At 44.3% G+C, this 19,837-nt stretch overlaps 1 protein-coding gene across 1 annotated transcript in view; it reads left to right on the plus strand.

The window, feature by feature from the left end:
• The window catches only part of FRMD8 (FERM domain containing 8), a 1,254,366-nt gene that overhangs the window by 442,683 nt on the left and 791,846 nt on the right, over positions 1-19,837 (plus strand). The window contains exon 5 of the mRNA XM_044075785.1: positions 19,086-19,144. Within this exon, the coding sequence (XP_043931720.1) occupies positions 19,086-19,144 (59 nt within the window). The remainder of the gene's footprint in view (positions 1-19,085; positions 19,145-19,837) is intronic.

A 19,837-nucleotide genomic window follows, 5' to 3' on the forward strand; every position in this document is an offset into this window, starting at 1 on the left:
CTTCGTCGGGGAAATCCTTAAAGCCCGCCAAACCGTCTGCTCCCTGTTCGGAGTCGACGCCGAGCGAAGCTCCTGCCTCCTCGTCGGTTCCGGCCGGAACTGACACTTCGAGACCTCAGTCGGCTACGACTTTGCTATCGGAGCCTTCTCTGAGCCGAAAGCGTTTGAGATCTCTCTCTTTAGAGTCCGTTCGCTCGGCTCCCAGGTCCCCATTACTACAATCGGAGCGGAGCCATAGATCCCATTCCTCTCGGTCCTCCAGGCTATCTGACCATGACTTAGAGTGGGTGGTCAGTAGGCTCCTTAAGTCGCAGGCACTGGCCAAAATGTTGACTAGCCCTTCTCAACAGACTGTGGCTATCCCTGTTTCTTCAATAGTTCCTACTCCGACTCTATTACCATGTTCGGAGCCGGAACTTGTTGGGGCTCAAATCGTCGGAACGTCGGAGCCGATACCCCACCTTTCGTCTCCTTCGTCGGCTTTGATCTCTTCATTGGTTCAGTCCTTGGAGGGATCCGGGCACCGAGACTCCCTCATCGGCTCCGAGGAGGCGAGTGGCATCAGACCCTTGTCTGACCCCGTTCTCCCTCTCGAGGCCTCGGCACAGGTGAGCTCAGCCCCATCGGCCTCGGAACCGTCCCTCTCGGTGCTGGGAGGGGTTCACGTCTCTTCGGAGCGGGGACCCTCTTCTCTGCCTGATAGGGGCACCTTTGATGTCATGAGGAGTGTGCTTACTCCGGTGTCGGCTCCGTGATCGACCCCTTTGGCTCCTCCCCCTATGGTGTCTGCGTCGGTCTCTGTCCACCCTCCTGACCCCAAGCGTGGAGAACAAGCACTCCAGGTAGCCCCATTGGGTGTATCTTCCTCTTAAGAGGCCTCCCCTGATTTCTCAGAGGAGTCCCCTCGGAAGAGAAAATGTAAGAGGAAGCATGTTGACTCCTCCGAGTCAGTCACCTCTGACACCGACTTGGAGGATTCGGAAGGGTCCCCAAGGTCCCCCTTTGAGGATGTCTCCTTCTCAGAAATCCTTGAGATCATTATGCAGTGGGGGAACTGGACCGCCCTCAACCCTTCCGAGGATGAGTCGGTGTATCTGGACGCATTTGGTTCTCGCTCTTCCACCTCCTGGGTGTCTCCACCTTTCGACCCGCTCATGGAAGTAGTGGCTCAGAAGGTGTGGACAGCCCCGGACACAGTGGAACCAACTCCCCGCAGGCCCACAAAATTCATTACAGCCCCATCCGACAAACAGTTTCTTACAAAGGGTGTCCCTGTTGATGCCATGGTGGTTGCAGCAGCCACTAAGAAGGAGTTGGCTGACCCTTCAGTGCCTGTCCATCCACCTAATAAAGAATCTAGGACAATGGACAGGTATGGGAAGCGGATGTTCTCTTCAGCGACCTTTTCCATGCGGTCGCTGAACTATTTATGCCATTTCACCCGCCTTCAAAGAGATCTCCTTAAGGAACTGGGTGATACCCTTCAGGATCCATCTGCTGCAGGGTCTCAGGAAAAGATTAACTCCCAGCTGGCGGTCCTTAATTCTATAGTCAACTCCTCCATGTGGCTCGTTTCTTATGCAGCCGATGGGGCGAGTAGGGCCGCAGGCGTGGCTTTGAGAAGACATGCCTGGATGTGGTTATGTAACGTTGCTGACCCCTTTAAGGCGTCCTTCACCAATACTCCCTTCGATGGTTCGGCTTTGTTTGGACCACAGGTGAAGGATACCCTTACCAGGTGTGAGCAGGAAGGCAAGACTCTCTCTGCCGTGGGAGTCCGTTTTTCTACTCCTTCTAGACCATACCCTAAAGGTCAGAAGAGTGGAAAAATGTGGTTTTGTAAACCCCAAGGAGTCGTGCCTGACACACGTGGCGAGTTTCCCTCCAGGGGCAGAGGAGGGAACAACAACAGACGCCGCCCGAGGGGCAGAGGGGGTCTGCAAAATCAGGGTAGCAGGGAATCCTTTCCTGACAAACCCTTTCAGCACCCCTGAGGGGCTGCCCGACTGTCCACTATTGGTGGCAGTCGGGGGAAGATTGTCACTGTACCCAGAAGCCTGGCGACTCCTCACACAAGACAAATGGGTACAGTCTATCGTATCCGAGAGTTACGAAATCCCCTTTTTCCACACCGCCATGCAAACAAACAGGTCCCTGTCCAGATGTTCCACCCGGTCTAAGGGAACAAGCAGTACTAGAAATTTCAAAACTGCTAATAAAAAGAGCCATCCAGCCAGTTCCCAGCAGACCAGCAAGGATCCGGGATTTACTCCCAGTTCTTTTTGTTACCAAAGAAAACAGGGGACTGGAGACCCATTTTGGATCTCAGCAGGTTAAACAAATTTGTTCAAAGAACGAAGTTCCGGATGGTCACGCTTCAGTCCATTCTACCCTTTTTGGGTCCGGACGTTTGGATGTGCTCCATAGACCTTCAGGATGCGTACTACCATATCAGAATGAACAGACACTCCAGGAGGTTTCTCCGCTTCCGGCTGGGAGCCAGTCACTATCAATTCAGAGCCCTGCCCTTTGGTCTCACCACAGCCCCCAGGGTGTTCACCAAATGCATGGCAGTGGTCACGGCTCACCTGAGACGGCAAGGATTCCAGGTGTTTCCATATCTAGACAACTGGCTCCTAACTGCTTTCACCAGGCATCAGCTAAACCGAGCCAGGGATTATACCATCCAAACTTGCTCCGAGCTAGGTATCTCTATAAACTTCGAAAAGTCTGCGTTGTCACCTTGTCAATCTATAACCTTTATAGGTGCCATATTAAACACAAAAGAACTGTCGGCAAAACTTCCATTAGAGTATTAGACATTTGCCGACATGTTCAAACGTTACTACAATGCAAGGGAATTCAAGCCAGATTTGTACTGAAAACCTTGGGTCTCATGGCAGCAGCAATCACATTACTTCCTCTGGCTCATTTTCACATGTGGCTTCTTCAATGGATGCTTTTTACCCAATGGTCTTTTCAACAGCTTCCGATGTCTCACAACATAATAATCACCCAATCATGCAAAGACCACCTTTCTTAGTGGATGGTCTCCCCTCAAGTTTTTCAGGGCAGACCATTTGTACTTCTTCCTCCGGTTGCCACGGTGACAACGGATGCCTCCCTGATCGGGTGGAGGGGGCATTTTCAGGGCACGACTGTCCAGGACACTTGGCAATCCCTAGAGTACCATCTGCACATAAACGTCTTGGAGATGAGAGCAGTACTTTTAGCATTGCAAGCTCTTCAGGACTCTCTACCTACCGGGACTATTGCAGTTCAGACGGACAATATGTCGGTAGTGTGGTACGTCAACAAGCAGGGCGGAACCAGGTCCTGTCCCTTATGTCGAGAAGCACTCAGACTCTGGCAGTGGGCGATCTCCTCTCAACAGTTTCTGATAGCAGTGCACATCCCCAGGAAGTCCAACGTCATAGCGGACAGGCTAAGCAGAGCAATCCTTATGCCTCACGAGTGGTCTCTAAATCAGTTAGTAGCGGACAAAATATTCCGCAGATGGGGTCTACCTTGCTGCGACCTTTTTGCAACCCCTCTCAACAGCAAGTGCAGAGACTTCTTCACTCTCTTCCCCCTACCAGGCCATTCCCCCAGAGACGCTCTAGTTCACGATTGGCCCCGGGGTCTCCTCTATGCATTCCCTCCTATTTCCTTAATTCCACAACTGATTCAGAAAGCGACCGCTTTGGGATCCAGGATGATCCTCATTGCTCCTTACTGGCCTCAACAGATTTGGTTCCCATTCCTGCATCGTCATCTGCTGGAGCAGCCCTGGAATCTGGACCCAGTGCCAGACCTCTTGATCCATCAGTCGGGCAGGCTGCACCAATCCCTTCACTCTCTCAACCTCACAGCTTGGTTGCTCCACTTCCAAACTTAGCCAGGCTTCCACATGTTTCTCAGCCAATGCGCGAAATCATACTTTCTTTGCACAAACTTTCTACTAGAAAGACTTATGCTAGTAAGTGGAAACGTTTTTCTTTCTGGGCAGAGGCTAGAAAAATAGACCCCTTTACAGCCCCTGTCCATAATGTTTTAGATTTTTTGGCGGAACTTTTTCGAGCAGGTTCCTCAGCTGCCACCATTAGGGTCCAATTGGCTGCCATCGCAAATTTTCACATTAGCCTTTCAGAGTCCAGTATCATGTCCCCCAAACTTTGTAAGGCCTTTCTTAAAGGGACTATTTTACTTAGACCCCCGGTTAAAGACCCCCCCCCCCTCCGTGGGATTTGAACTTGATATTAACAATATTCATTGATTCTCCCTCCTTTTGAACCTGCAGCTTCTTGTTCCTTAAAGTTACTCTCCTGGAAGACTCTCTTCTTAGTAGCCATCACCTCTGCCAGAAGAGTATCGGAACTTCAAGCCCTTTGTGTTCGTCCTCCATATCTTATTTTTCACAAAGATAGAGTTTCACTCAGGACTAATCCTTCCTTTTTACCTAAAATACCCTCAGAGACAAATCTCAGTCAGGCTATTGATCTTCCTGTCTTTTTCCCTAATTATTCTAACAGAGCTGAACAAAACTTACATTATTCGGACGTTCACAGACGGTTACGTTTTTATTTGGATAGGACAAAACAGTCAAGAAAATCAGATCAACTCTTCCTGTTCTATGCTGAGGGGAAGCAGGGCCTGCCAGTTTCTAAAGTAACCTTGTCCAGATGGCTGGCCTCTATTATTACCTTGATCTACCAACTGAGACATAAAGAACTTCCTTTAAAACCAAAAGCTCATTCCACCAGAGCATTGGCTACGTCGGTAGCTTTTCAGGCTAGACTTCCAATGGAATCTATTTGTGCTGCAGCAACATGGGCCACTCCTCATACCTTCATTTCGCATTACAAGTTGGGTATGGCCTCCAGGAGTCGAGGTGATTTTGTTCCACTGTGCTCAAGTGTCTGTTTCGATGAGCCACCCAGGGCTAAGGTGGTAGGGACGCTGTCCCATCCAGCAAGAATGAAGGCGAGATAGACAACTTAACATTAAGAAGTTATGTACCTACCATAACGTTCCATGTTAGTTGTCTTCATCTCGCCTTCTTTCTTGCGTCCCACCCTCCATCCCCCTAGCCTGGTTAGGACCGAGAAGAATTCCCTTTTGAGGCCTTCTTCCTACGGTTGACCTTGTTTTTAGGTTATGTCCTCCTCTGCTTGTAGCACTGTAGGTAAACCTTTAGTGGGAACTAGTGAGTTTTTTTCCATGGTGTTAGCTCTTCCAAACGAGATCTGGATATCTGACGCCTAGCATTGTGGGATAAGGGGAGGCCTTGAGCCGGTAAATAGCTCTCGAGCTTTAGTTAAAGGCCGAGTCGGAGCCAAGGATCGGCTCCAAACCCATCCAGCAAGAAAGAAGGCGAGATGAAGACAACTAACATGGAACGTTATGGTAGGTACATAACTTCTTATTCTTTGTTATAGGTGTGTTTAACGTCAGTGTCTTGGCATAGGGTTACTTTAGCTGTGTGATTAGTTTATAGTGTGTGTTTTCCATAGATAGAAAAAGTTTAATAGTTAGTCCTAGTAAACAACAGTGCCTTGGCACTGAATCATGGCTGATTGGCAAGGGTTTAAAAAGTGTACAGAGTGTGGGCACAAGCTCCCTCCACGGGATCCGTATCCTTTATGCATTTATTGCTCGTATCCTTTATGTATTTATTGCTTGGGCACTGTCCATCTCAACACTCTCTGTCGGGATTGCTCATCCTTTAGCTCCATGGCTCTTCAAACCTGGAGGGTAAAGTTGTTTATAAAGGGTTGTCTTCTCCCTCAGACAAGGACTGCTGTGCCATGTACTACTACTATTTTTTTCCCCACTGGGAAGGACAAGAAAGCTAAGGGCAAACAGAAGGAAAGTGAGAAAGACAAAGTAGTCAAGAAAGACAGACAACAGGGTAGAGAAAAATCTAAAGAAAAAGAGAAATTGGAATCGGGCAAGTCCCATAAGAGATCATAGGATCTGACACTTGCATCTGTTTCTGATCCAAAGATTCCTAGATGTTCAGTACCATTAGTTCTTCAGGTTTGTCCATCTCTTCCTCAGCATTTAGTTTCCCCAGACTTGGTGAGACCCAGACTGCACTCGCTGATCCTGTAGGAGAGGAGGTACTCTAGGCAGTCTTCAGTGGTGTCATCTTCCCAGTCAGCTAGAAGTGTGACCAAACTGGATGTCTGCAGGATGATGAGGAATTTCCTCAGAATGCAGATTCAGCTTGGTGTTATCTCAGTACTGTCCTCTGGGAGTGTTTCGAGTACTGGTCTTTCTATCCCTCGTACTGTTTTTTATACAGGCCTGGTCCATCCCTCAGACCCAGCTATCTTGGATCCTGTTTGAACCAGAGTGTCTTTGCCAGAGCCTTTAGTACAGGTTACTTTGACTCCAGCAGGTGCCCTTCCTAGTTGTGCTCAGAGTTGTTCAGATGTGGAGGAGACTTGAAGCTGATGCATCTATGCAGTGTTTCTGATGGAAAGGTTTGACACTGAAGCTGTCAGTGCAGTCTCTTCCCGTCTGCTGCTGACAGCTTGGCACAAAGGTTAGTCTTTAGGTCAAGACCTCTCAATTCAGATACTTATGTGCTGTTGGGAGACAGGAGGGGTCCGATGGGGCCGATAGTGTCATCTGCCTTCGAGGCTTTTGAGGGGAGGGTCCTTTCCAGACTGAGGGATAAGGTGGATGTCCTTCTTTGCCTACTAATGTGGTTCCTAGTGATTATCAGAGGATCCCTTCCCTCACACAGGCCCAGTTCCAGTTCACAAATGCTTACTCCTGGCAGAGATCTCATCCCTCTGATGATTCTTGGGATGACTCAGACATTACAGACATCCAGCTGTTCTGCCTGTTGTGGATGATGCATTTAATGATGTTTGCACGCTCCTGATACTTTACCTCCAGCCCCCTGCCAAACCAAGGTTTTTACAGGGTACCAGGCATCAGACACTCATCACCAACCAGCCCCACTGAGATCCTGAGACTATCTCCCAGGCCGAATCCAGGTCCTTAGGAGATGGAGGAAAAAGTTTACACCTCTACTCTCTCTTAGCTAGAGCTTTGAACTGTCAGTTTCATATGATCCCAATACAAGAGTTTTATGCTATCAGTTAACTAAGAAACTCCTCCTGATGTCTTCTGATGAGAAATATGTTTTAGAAATGGTGAATAACATTCAGCGGGTGAGTAACCATTCTTTAAATGTGGGCTCTTTAAAACTGGAGCTTCATCATTTAGATCGAAACATGACTGGCACAGTTATAAGCATGCATGGTTGAAAGGAACAAATGGTGAGGGATAGATGTTAACTGTTATGTGAATATAAGCTAGCTAATATGATGATATATTTAGTACTCCTCTATTCCTGCTCATGAGAGAAATGGAAATGAACAAAAATCTGTACAAACAGTTAAAGATTTCTTACAGGTTCAACCCCAAAACCCCAAAAGCCCTCACCAGGAAGAAGGATCAAAAAAAGACTCCTCCCAAGATCCAAGAGAGGAGAAGGCAGAGAGGCAGAGGAGAAATCAGAAGAGGAGGAAATCAATCCAGAGAGGGAAGTGGCAGGGCAGGCAATGAGGCACAGCAACAAGACAATCACAGTGACTTGGCTCTGACACCGCCTACAGGAACAAACAACAGCAGCACCTTTAGAAAGTTAGCCTTATTTTCTTTGCAAACCATAGACCCAGGGCTACAGTTTCACTTCCACACCTTACCAGTAAAAAAGAGGAATGCCAAACCCTCCAAATCAAAAAACAGAAAGCACCTATTCTCGACCTGTCCGTCTTAACACATTCATCATTGTCCCAAAAAAAAAAATGCTGACTACACAGCAACTTCTTCCATGCTGGGCAAGTTGTTGGGTAAACTCTAACTCTAGATCAAGGCTTGCAGGATCAGGCATTATCAAATTCTCAGCATTGCCTTTGGCTTATCTACTACTCCCCAGAGTATTCACAAAATGCCTGGCATCAATAAATTTCATTGCAGGCTACAGGGAAAAATTTATTTATATACCTGGGACCACCTGCTACAAGCCCGGACAACAAAAAGCAGCTGACAAAGACTTACAAAGAGTCATTTTTGCTTACTACAAGCCCTGACACAGTCAAGGACAAAATTGGACACAGTAAAAAAGATGGCATTCTAAACTGCAAAAAAAGAACAACTTGGTACCTAAAGAATTTATGGTCTCAACACAGGCACAGCTTAGAAAACGATCCCACTAATCCCATGCCTGAACAAGAGTTCCTATGGTGGGCTCAAGCATGCCAGTCAAACCCAGCTTTGCCTTCACAACTTATGGACTCCAGACCAGCTGCAAGGCCATTTAATTATAAGGACAGACAACACCACAGTCATGTGGTACATCAACAAACCCTCCACAGGGAGCACATTTTCACCCCCTATGCAGAATGACTCTGGACCTTTGGAACTAGCAGACATGTTAAGCAGAACTTACCTCGATGCTCCATCACAAAGAAAAATGGGGGAATGCCACAAACCTACATCACATAACAGCAACTAGCAGACTTATCCAAAGGTTTGTCATTTGGAGTACTGAAAGAGGAAAAGAATGTGTCGAGTAGATATTTACATCATCCTGGAGAGTACTTGGCAGCTTCTCTCCATACTGGCCTGTTCCTCCATCCAGATACATGCATGCATCATTTCTTTCTGTCTTCTTCTCACTCTACTCAGGCAGTTCCTCAGAGGAATCGGACTTGAACTTTGTGCTAGAAAAATTGACACTCCTCCATTTGAACAGATAGAGTGTCCATGAGAACTAATCCTACATTTATGCCTAAGGTGGTATCCAGAGTGTCTAAGACTGCTGCATACCTTGGATGTACATAGACAGTTACGCTACTACCTGGACAGAACCAAAGGTAACAAAAACTGACCAGCTTTTAGTAGCCTATCTCACTCTACAAGGGCTACAGCCACTACCACAGCAGGACATTATTGAGGCGGCATAATTCTTCTTCCTCTTCCCTAGTTTGGCTATGGTATTCTACCCATTTGTTATGACTGCAGATGCATCCTTGTTTTGTGTTTGCCTTCTACTTTTTGGAAACATTGGCATTTATCCAAAATTTAGCTTTCCAAGAGGGCAACTGGCATCTGGGGCAAGAAACACTGAGGAAAATGGCGCCGCTGATGCCTTTGCTGCCTGGCGACAGGACAACCCATTTGTTATGACTGCAGATGCTATCCTGTTCCATCCAGTTCGGATGCATCCAAAACCCCGACAGGACTCTTCTACTTCCCACGTTCCAGTTAGACTGAGACAATCGGCTCCACAGACTTCACAAGCTGCTTGCTACATTATCTCCCAGTCTGAGTCAGAATCTTTGGACCATCCACTGGAATCAGTTCATAGAAAGCAGATGTGCAAACAGAAGCACTTAGACTGCTTTCCAGGGTCCATCACCAACGACATGGGATTGGATGAAGGTGAAGTTTCCCCTAGATCCCCCTCTGAAGATGTCAGTTTTGGCGAAATCCTTGAATAGATGAAGCAGAGAGGTGGATGTAATACAGATAATCCTCCTTACAAGTCTGTGTTCCTGGAAGTCTTTGGAGCCAGCTCATCTTTGTCGTAGGTAGTAATCTCTTTTTATCCACTCATTGATTTGGTAGCTGAACGGGCATGGAAGGATCCTGACGTGGTGGAGCCTACTCTAAGAAATTGGATAAAATCGTAGCACCACCAGCAGATTGCAGACATTGGACCAAAGGTTCACCCATGGACACCGTGGTAGTAGCTGTTGCCACAAAGAAGGAGCTACGAGAAGAAAGATCGTCTGTTCATCCCCCTAACAGGGAATCTAAGGCCATGGACCTCTTAGGGAAACAGACGTACACTTCAGTGACTTTCGCACTTCAAGCACTGAACTACTTGGCCCATGTCACCAGGTTTCAGAAAGACTTGACCAAGGAGATTTCCAAGTCTGTCTCGGGTGTTCTGCCTGCGGATGTACAGAAGACTGTGGAATCCCAACTTTCTACCCTACAGTCTACTTGTAACGTAGTCATGTGACTACTTTCTAATGCATATGATAGCATGGCTAGAGCAGCAGGCACTGGGATTACCATCAACTAACATGCCTGGATGCGCCTGTGCAATTTTTTGGAAAGCTTTAAGATGTCCTTCATTAATTCAGCAGGTCTGCCTTATTTGGCCCTAAAGTTAAGGACATAATTGAATAGGAGTCAGCAGGATGGTAAGACTCTTTCTGCGGTTGGAATTTGCTTCTCCACTCCCCAGAGATCCTAGTCTGGGAATCAAAGGGCTCAAAAGATGTGGTTTTGGAAGCCACAGAGCTCATACAAGGACACTCCTGACAACAGACCCCCTTGTGGCAGAGGAGAAGGTTTCAGTAACTGACTGCCTGAGAGGTAGATGCAGACTGTAAAAGCAAGGCTTTCATGGTCTCTAACTTAAAGCACTTTCAGCGTCCCTGAAGGTTTGCCGACTGTTGCTTTCTGGAGGCAGTCTAGGGACGCTTGTCTTTGCACCCACAAGCCTGGTAAAGCATAACTACAGATTTCTGGGTGTTGAGCATAATTTCCAGAGGCACTTCTATACCATTGTCTCACCAAGCTACTAAAAAAAAAAAAAAAACCTCATCTAGTTGGTCCCAGAAGACCAGTTAGAATCCGGAGTCCACTTGAGGTTCTTAGTACCAAAGAAAACATGCCCATTCTGGATCTCAGCCATTTGAATCAGTACGTGTAACAAAGTTCTGGATAGTCACACACCAGTCCATTTTGCCTCTGCTGAGGAAGGACGTTTGGATGTGCTTTATAGATCTCAAGGACTCATTACTATATCAGGGTATACAAGCATTTGAAGAGATTTCTCAGTTTTCAAATGGAAGTCAGTAATTATAAATAGCCTTGCTGTTTGGTCTCAGTGCAACCTCCAGGGTGTTTACCAAGGTGATGGCAGTGATGGCATTGCATTTTCGCCTGTGAGGGATCCATGTCTTCCCGTACCTAGACTACTGGCTCCTGACTGCTACTTCAGCAACATTTGGCTAATCATTGGGAGCTTCTGCTCCAACTGTTGCAAGATCTAGACATCACAGTCAAGTCTTCCCAAAAGTCATCTCATGCCTTCTCACCAATTAGAATTTATCAGATGCCTCCTGTACACAAACCTGCAGAACACTCAACTTCCCAACTGCAGAATACTCTCTTTGCATCTCACAACTACTCAAGTTCTTCACCATCCCTCTCTGCCAGCAAGATTAATCTTGCATATCCTAGGATTAATGGGTTTACATAATCTTCATAGTTCCCTTTGCCAAATGTTACATGCGAGTGCTTCAGTGGAGCCTAGCAGTGCAATGGTCCCAATTTTATCACCCACCTCATGCCAGGATTCGGCTTGCTTCAGTTTGTAATACACACACATCCTGGTGGATAATGTCTTAGTCAGTAGCACAAGGACATATGTTTCTTATGGACTCCCCTATGGCCATAGTGATGACAGACTATCTCTTCTAGGGTGGGGTGGGGGCTTTTTGAAGGGAACACAGTCCAGGGAGCTTGGTCACAAACCAAGATCAGTCTTTGGATAAGTGTCGTGGAGATTATGGCAGTTCTCCTAACATTGCAGGCATTTCAGGATTTCCTCCCCATGGGTGTGATATCCGTACAGATGGACAATATGTCAGTGGATTGGTAGATCAGAAAGCAAGGTAGGATTCGCTGTTATCCTCCGTGTCAAGAAGTCATGTGAATTTGGCAATGAGTGATGTCTTCTGAACACTTTCTTATAGCAGCACAAAACCTCGGGTCATCCAGTGTACTGGTGGATAGGTTGAACAGATCTGTTCTGATGCCACACGAGTGGTCCGTCAATCCAACAATGACAACTTTGATTTTCAGTCCCTGGGGCCAACCTTGCTGCAGCCTTTTTGCTTTTCACCTACACAACAAATTCAGTGGTTACTAATCCCTCCACAGAGACAGTCACCAAGGGATGCTGTAGTCCACAGCTGGCATTCCAGTTTCCTGTATGCTTTCTCCCCCTTGCCAATGATGAACAAGTTCTTACAGAAAGCAAGAATGTGTAAGGCCAGGGTGATCCTCATTGTCCCTTTCTGGCTTTGACAAACTTTGTTTCCATTCTTGTGGCCTCTGCTAGTACATCCTCCATGGATACTGGATCTCCATCCAGAACTTCCTAAGACATCCTGCCAGATTGCCTCCTCCAGACCAGAAGGCAATGAGATTAACCACATGATTCTGGCAGTTCTGACATTAGCCAGAGATGCAAACCATCCCCCTTTGGTTGTACAAATCATTTCAGCATCCCAAAAACAGACCACTACAAATATATATCGTAGCAAGTGGAAAGAAATCTCTGTTTTGGTCATGCCCAAAGGTTTGGATACCTTCTGTGCTCTAGTTCATTCAATTTTAGACTTCTTGTAGGAATTTTTCCACAATGGCACCAAAGTGTAAATGGCAGCTGTCACAGGTTTCCACATTGGCCAGAACAGTAATTCTATTCTCTAACAATTTCTTAAGCCTTTTTACAAGGAACTTTTCTCCTTAGACCTCCTATCAGAGACCTGGTACCTTCATGGGGTATTACCATCATTTTGCATGTTCTGACTCGTCTTCCCCTTGAACTGGCAGCTTCAACGTAGTTAAAATTCCTGTCTTGGAAAACAACTTTTCTAGTGGCTAAGACTGAGTTTCTGTAAGGACTACTGCATCTTTCCTTCCTAAAGTGGCATCTGAAACTAATCTGAAACAGCCAATACATTTGCCAGCCTTTTTTTCCAAAATTTTCAAACAAAAGTGACTATGTGCTTCACATGCTGGATATTCATCAGCTGAGATTCTGCCTTCATAGAACCAAACCCTTTAGAAAATCAGACCAGTTATTTGTGGCATTCTCAAAACCCAAGCTAGGCAAAGCAGTGGCTAAAGTGACTCTGTCAAGATGGTTACTTGAGTGTATTTTCTTAGTTTGCAATAAGATTGGCTTGTCTTTACAATCTAAACCTATAGCTCACACCAGAATGGCAATAGCCACTTTAACAGCCTTTGCCAGTAGGCTCCCTCTTGATGATATTTGTGCAGCAGCTACTTGGTCAACAGTATGTACATTTGTATCTCATTATAAACTGGATGAAGAGTCTAGATCGTGTTCCTCCTTTGGCTCCACCGTCCTCGGAAATGTCCTTCCGTGATGCCACCCATATCTGTATGCTTCGGAATCTCTGCCAAGGTTAAATCAGATGAAATTCGACAACATCGGATACAAAAGTTATGTTCTCACCATAACAATAGATTCTTACTGTCTGATTTTTGTCTGTTCAACATCCCTCCCTCCTGCCTTTCTTCCATGTTGTCACTAATAGGTTTCTGGTGACCAAGTTGACTTTGGCAATGTCTGTCTATGAGTAGTCCTTGCTTCCATTTCCCCCTTAACCTGACTGTCTTCTCTGTTATACATGGAGTTAATTTGAACAGAAGTTATATGTTTTTATATGTTTCATGTATCTGCATATGGGAATAATACATAATTTGGGGGGGCAAACTCCATCTGAGGTACTGAAGTGGAGTTCAGGGGAATTATAGGTAGGGGAGGAGTCAGAGACCTGGAACTGAGAAGCTCCAGGATCTGTGCTGAGATTGGATCTGACAACCCACAGTTGAACCAGATGAAAATCAGACAACATGGATGAATCGTTGTGATGAGCACATAACTATTTTGTGTTTCATTTGTCAAACATTTATGTGTAATACTCTGTAGAACAGAGGAAAATTAAAATTATATAGGTACGTGATTCTCATTTAGAGGTAAAAGTCTGCACTCCTTTCTTGGATCTGGTAGCATCCGCCTTGACTGCAGTAACCCCCGGATTGCCTAAAAGAATGCACCATAGGACCCACAAACCTTACAAGCCCACTTCTCTTCAGTTATTATATATTCAAGTAGGAAAATGGATTATGTGGTACAGTAAGTCATTTTACAGATTGTTGAAATTGAGCCTCCTTTGTAGGTTTCAGAAATCATAAAGCTTGGTATTTCCACTTGACAAGGAGTTGTCAAACATTTAGCCCTTGACCAGCCTCGAGAAGACACGCACTTGTGTCTTTCTCAGAACTAGATGAATGTTTATCATCCCCCTTGTTAGAGCCACGTAGAAGCTGTCTGAGGCATTTTCTTCTATCTTACATGGAGGATAGGAGCAGCTCTTCTGTGTTTTCTTCAGGGAAAAGGTCTTAACAAAATTTCCTTACAGACTTCTTTATTATTGTTGCCAGTTCCAAGGATGCTGACACTGACCCGTGCATTATCAGTATTGATGGTTGAAGATCTTTTGGCATTGGTTGTTATATTGATGTCAGTGTCATAGACATTGGCATTGATGTTTCCACTTTTGATCTAACCGCTGGTTTGATTTGCTTGATAACATATTGACCAGTACCTGAAATGGTCAGTGCTGAGGGTTTTAAGGCCTCAAGCATGCAGATGCTGTCAATCAAGATACCAGTTTTGGAAGCAACATTGGAATGGTCTCCCCATGATAATAGTTGCCACTCATGTTGTCTCCTTCAGTTCAGCTTACAGAACAGCCTTTTCAAGATTCCTTGGCTTTCTTTCTTGTTATACAACAGGACAGAAACACCCAAGGTTATTTGCAGTGTTCTTCCATGACATCAATGGACAGTCATTCTTCCTTTTTTTCTTCAGTTTTGCTACCTCAAAGGTCTCATTGAAGGATATTTGTAAGATGTTGCATATTGACTTTCCTGATGATTCTCGGATGCCAAGCGTTGATTCCCCATCATATCTCCCAGTTCAGTACTATGGCTCCTTTCCCATGGAAAGACTGTGTCTTAATGACTTTACCGATATGTAGGGGACATTTACAAAGCCACCTTTTTTTGGCCTTGAACTAAAAAACCATGTATGCAAAACATGCAAAAAGAGGTCAAAACCCTTTTTACTCCTGGTGTAAAATCCCAGCCTCCATAGTACCTTTTCAAAGGGATACAAAGGAGTTAATGTCAAATGTGGTTTTGATGTGGACAACAGCAGAAAAATGAACAGACAGGAAGGAACCCTAATTTTAAAGGTAACTTTCAGAAAAAGTTGGTCTCCCAGAGCAAAAAGGTTCTGGGCAACAGCAAGGCTCATGGTTGACAGCAACATCTCTTAGGCATTGCTGGGTTGTCCCAGTCTTAACTCATTCCCACTAGTACAGCTCTTGAGTGTGTACCTTTAACTCCCAGTGGGTGTGACTTGAGTCTTTAAAAAATGAAGTTATCACCTTTCAGGTCAAACAGATATATATATGGAACAATTGTGTTGCTAGAAAACTATAAATGGCAAGCTATTCAGGACAAATTAATATTTATATCGGTGGCATTCATTCAGTTTGATGCTTTAAACTGTAAGCCAAAATAAAGGCAGTGAATATTAATTTTGTAATGTTGTATAAACAGCTTATGATATCTTCATAACTATTCAAGCAAGACACATGCTGCCAACAGGATTTTCTTCATACAGATATGAGCTTTCATATGAGGTTATGCAGTTATGTTTGTGTTATCTGAATGTTGAGATATTTAGAGAAATATGAAAATTATTACAATACAAATAAACAGTATACAAATACTATTCAATATCTGTTTAGCTGCATTAGACATAGGTCAAATATTAAGAGAATTGTGTTTGCCATCATGTGTGCTTTAAGATGAAATCTTCTGACACCCTGTATGTAGCACAGTTTTGGAAATATTAATGCAAATATGAACAAGCAATATTTGACACTTAAAGGCGTCAGTAGGGGTTAACTGCAGGAATGCCTGGAGGCACACTCGGCTGTAATTATTTAAGGCAGTAAGGAGCCATCTGTTCCTCAACCTTCCTGTCTGACATTCAGTCACAAAGGGATGGTAGATAAGGGCAACGATATCCTGAAGGTATGCAGTCTGCTTCTTCACCCCTCTTAACATCCATAATCATTGCCCTTGCCCAAACTTTTGCCCCATCAAAAAGAAGCAGCAAGAAGAGAGATCAACAATCTTCTAATAAAATGAGCCATCCAAGGAGTACCACAACACTAGAAAGGGTCAGCATATTACTCAAGGTTGTTTTATACTTCCAAGAAAACAAAGGATGCCATTCCCATTCCAAACGTTCCAAGGAAGCCTTTTAAATAGTCTTAGTGCAGTCTGTCCATCCATGCTTATCCAAAGAAGACTATGTTTTGTTTGGACCTTCAAGACACCTACATTCACATCAAGGTTGACTTGAAGTCCAACAGATGTATTAACTTCTGGGTAGAAGTCAGTCCACTACCAGTTCTTAACTTTCCCTTGTGGTGTCACCACAGCACCCCTTTTCCCTCATTGTGTCCTGAAAATACATGTCTATTAGACAACAACCAGAGGCTACAGTAAGCTAAAATATTCTCTTACTTAGATGAATAACTCATAGCTGCTGGCTGACTAACAGAGATGATCTTTGCTTGGGATTTCTAATCAAGGTGTTGCCAACTGTATGAATGACAATGCACCTTTTGAAGTCTCAGCTGGAATCATCCTACCTGCTTGTGTTCATCGGTTGCAGACTGGATATTGTAAGGTGTAGAGCCTCTCCCACTGAAGACAAGGTTGGGCCTCTCCAGCTCAAGATATTCCAACTTTTAATTACTCAACTTAACCATCGCTGTCTCAGAAGCTTGGTACTGATGACAGCAGCAGTCCCCATGGTAACATTTGCTAGATACTGCATGAGTGTTTTGCAGAAGACACTTTGAGATCAGTGACCATAGTTATCAGATCTAGTATCTCAACAATTCAGCATTTCCAAAGCTTGCAAGAGGTGCCTGCAGTTGTGGATAATCTACCCAATCTTTTAAAAGACAGTTTATTCCAACATCTCACTCCAGTGATGACTGTCAGCACATACATTTCTTTCCTCAGGTGGAGGAATATTATGAAGGGAGAACTGTCTTAAGGTGTCTAGTCCCCTGCTGATGCCAGTCTTTGCATCATTGTAGTGGATATGAGGGTACTCCTTTTTTTAGAAGCATTTCAGGACTCTCTTCTCCAGACTGCAGTAATCATCTTTTCAGAGACTTATGGTAGTAGTATGGTAAATCAGCAAGCAAGGAGTAGCCCACTTTTACTCCCTGTGTTGAAAAGATTTAAGGAATTGTGAATGCACTATTTTATCAGACTGTTTTCTAATAGTAATGTTCTGGAAGAAGTCAGTTTACTTGTAAGAAGACAAGTCATTGTTTGCAGATGTTGTACAAGTGGTCCCTCAATCCTTAAGTTGTGTGGAAGTTTTTGATTCCTTGCTGCAAGCCCTGTTTTGGCCTTTTAACCGGCACAGTCATTGCCAAGTGCTGCAACTTGTACTTTCATCTCCCTACTAGATGGATGCTTCAGGGATGGTTTGGTGAAGAAACAGCTCTCTGTGCTCCTCTATCCTTTTCTCCATTTCCTCTGATAATGAACATTCAGAAGGCAAAACAACACAAATCTGAAGTTATTCTTATAGCTCCATTTTGGCTTAAAACAAGTTATGTTTTTCCTTTCTGATGACACACTTGTTGCAGAACAACCCACCCCCGTCTTCATCCACTTAAGATCCTATCCCCTCTGTCATGTCCCATCCAAATCTTTACTCTGTATGTCTAACAGCATTTTTTTCCATTAATGCTTTTGTTTTATTTAGTGAAGTTCCAGTGATCAAATTTTCTCAGAAGCCTAACAGTTGCAAGAGCTACAAGAGTAAGTAGACCCACTTCTCTTTGTGGACATCCAGATATTTGGATCTCCAGTTCCTTTTGTTTTTGAGCTCCTTGGTCACGTCGTTGATTTTGAACCTCATTATTACTTTGTCCTAGTCAGCTTATCAACTATTTCGCAATTTCATCTGGGTCAATCCTTTATCTCTAACTTCCTTGAAAGTTTGCAGAGAATCTTTGGAAGGTGCATTGCTTTTAAAGACACTGATAAAAAGACCCCCCCCACACACACACACACACTTTGAACCTGCAGCTTTGGCTGAATTGAAATTTCTGTCCTGGAAAATTCTTTCCATTGTGGCTCTTAGTTCAGCTGCCATATTATTTGAGTTGTAGGTCCTTTTAGTGGACTCATCGTATTTGATTTTATATAGAGATTGAATAGCCGTACACACAAATAGCAGCTGTATCAAATCTTAGTCAATCAATTCATCTTCTCTGTTTTTTTCCCCCTAACTTTTCCACCCATGGAGAATGTCTTCTTCACTTTATGGACATACAGTAGAAATTTTGTGTTGACAAAAGCAAAGATGTTAGTAAAGATTCACAGCCTTTTGTTTTTTATTCAAACCAAAAGCTTAGGCTTAGCTTAGAGACTGCATTCAAGCCCCTGTCCTCGGTATCAAGTCCCTGTCTTCCAATTCTAGGAACAGATTCTACTAGAGAAGTTGCTAGTTCTGAGTCATTTTTCTTCAGTGCAGTATTGAATGATATTTGTACAGTGGCTGTACGGTTTTCTGTGAATAACTTTGCAACATACTCTAAGCTGGAAATACAGTGTCCAGGTTTAGATCTTGCTTTGGAACTGTAGTAATAAGAGATATTTTTCCCATGCCAGAGAACCCCAAGAAGGGTTAGCTTGGCACTGTTTCTTTTACTGGTTCACAAGGATGGACTTTTTCATACTAGACACAAAAGTTATGCAGGTACTGTAATGATAGGTACGGATGAGCGAGTCTGTCTTTGGTAACAATACCCAATCTCCTTTCTCCCTTAGCTTAGAGATGATGATCATTCTTTTTGTCCAGTGTAAAGGGCATGAGAAGGTTGGGTGATGCATAACATTGCAGTGCATTATGGAATGTGTAAAGGTCTGAATAGCATAGGGAAGTTTAATGCTTCAAGCTGCCACTAATACTTATCCAGAACTATTGTTATGGAAGTAAATAACTCATTTATTTTGCAGTAAATCGTAACTGTAGCTGTATAAAAGCTGAAAATGCTTACTTTCTTACTTGTGATGTCTTGTTTTCCTTTTTGTGCTTTTTTTTTGGTTAGATGAACCTTCATTACAGTTTCGAAGAAATGTGTTCTTTCAGAAAAAGAAAGAATTGCAGGTAAGTATTGAATATTTGAAATACTAATCAAATATTTTACTATATAAAAAATTTCACATTGAAGTTACAGTTAATGGCATGCACAGCCAACTTTGGTAGCCAGAAGGATAAAATTGTGACTACTGCCCAGGGGTCCATGTTCGATTAGCGGTTTGGCAGCTTGATGGAGCTGGTAAGGAGGCATAGTAAGCCCATTTATGGGGGAGGGGAGTGGACAGAGCCCTCCACATGCTCTGTAAGCCTTCGCAGGAAGGGGACAGTACATTGAATCTGTGTCTGGTTCACTAAGCTGCCATATAGGTTCATAGGTTGGTACTAGGCTATCGGCCCTATGGCCTATACAAGCCTAGCCATAACAATTCCCTGGCTATTTCTTCCCACACTATTTACTTCCTGGACCCCCTGTCTAGCAGGGCAACTGACATGATCCCCGGTGTGAATTTCCTTTCTCCCATCCAATCGTCAAGGTTCCTTTTGAAGAGGGCCAAAGAGGCTCTCTGCTTGACATGTATGGACAGTCTATTCCAGAGTCTGAGGGTCAAGAACCTTTCCCTTCAGCATGTTTTGTTTATTGTGATGACAAGGTTTATATCCCTGGAACATGTGGCTCTGAGGGATTGGGATTTATTTAAGTGTAGCATGTCCAACAGCTCTGGGTTTGACATGACCTTGTATGTTAAGCAGAGGTCACCT

This window comes from Protopterus annectens, chromosome 6.part1 (genome assembly GCF_019279795.1).
Source record: "Protopterus annectens isolate FY-2018-M chromosome 6.part1, PAN1.0, whole genome shotgun sequence".
NCBI lineage: Eukaryota > Metazoa > Chordata > Ceratodontiformes > Protopteridae > Protopterus > Protopterus annectens.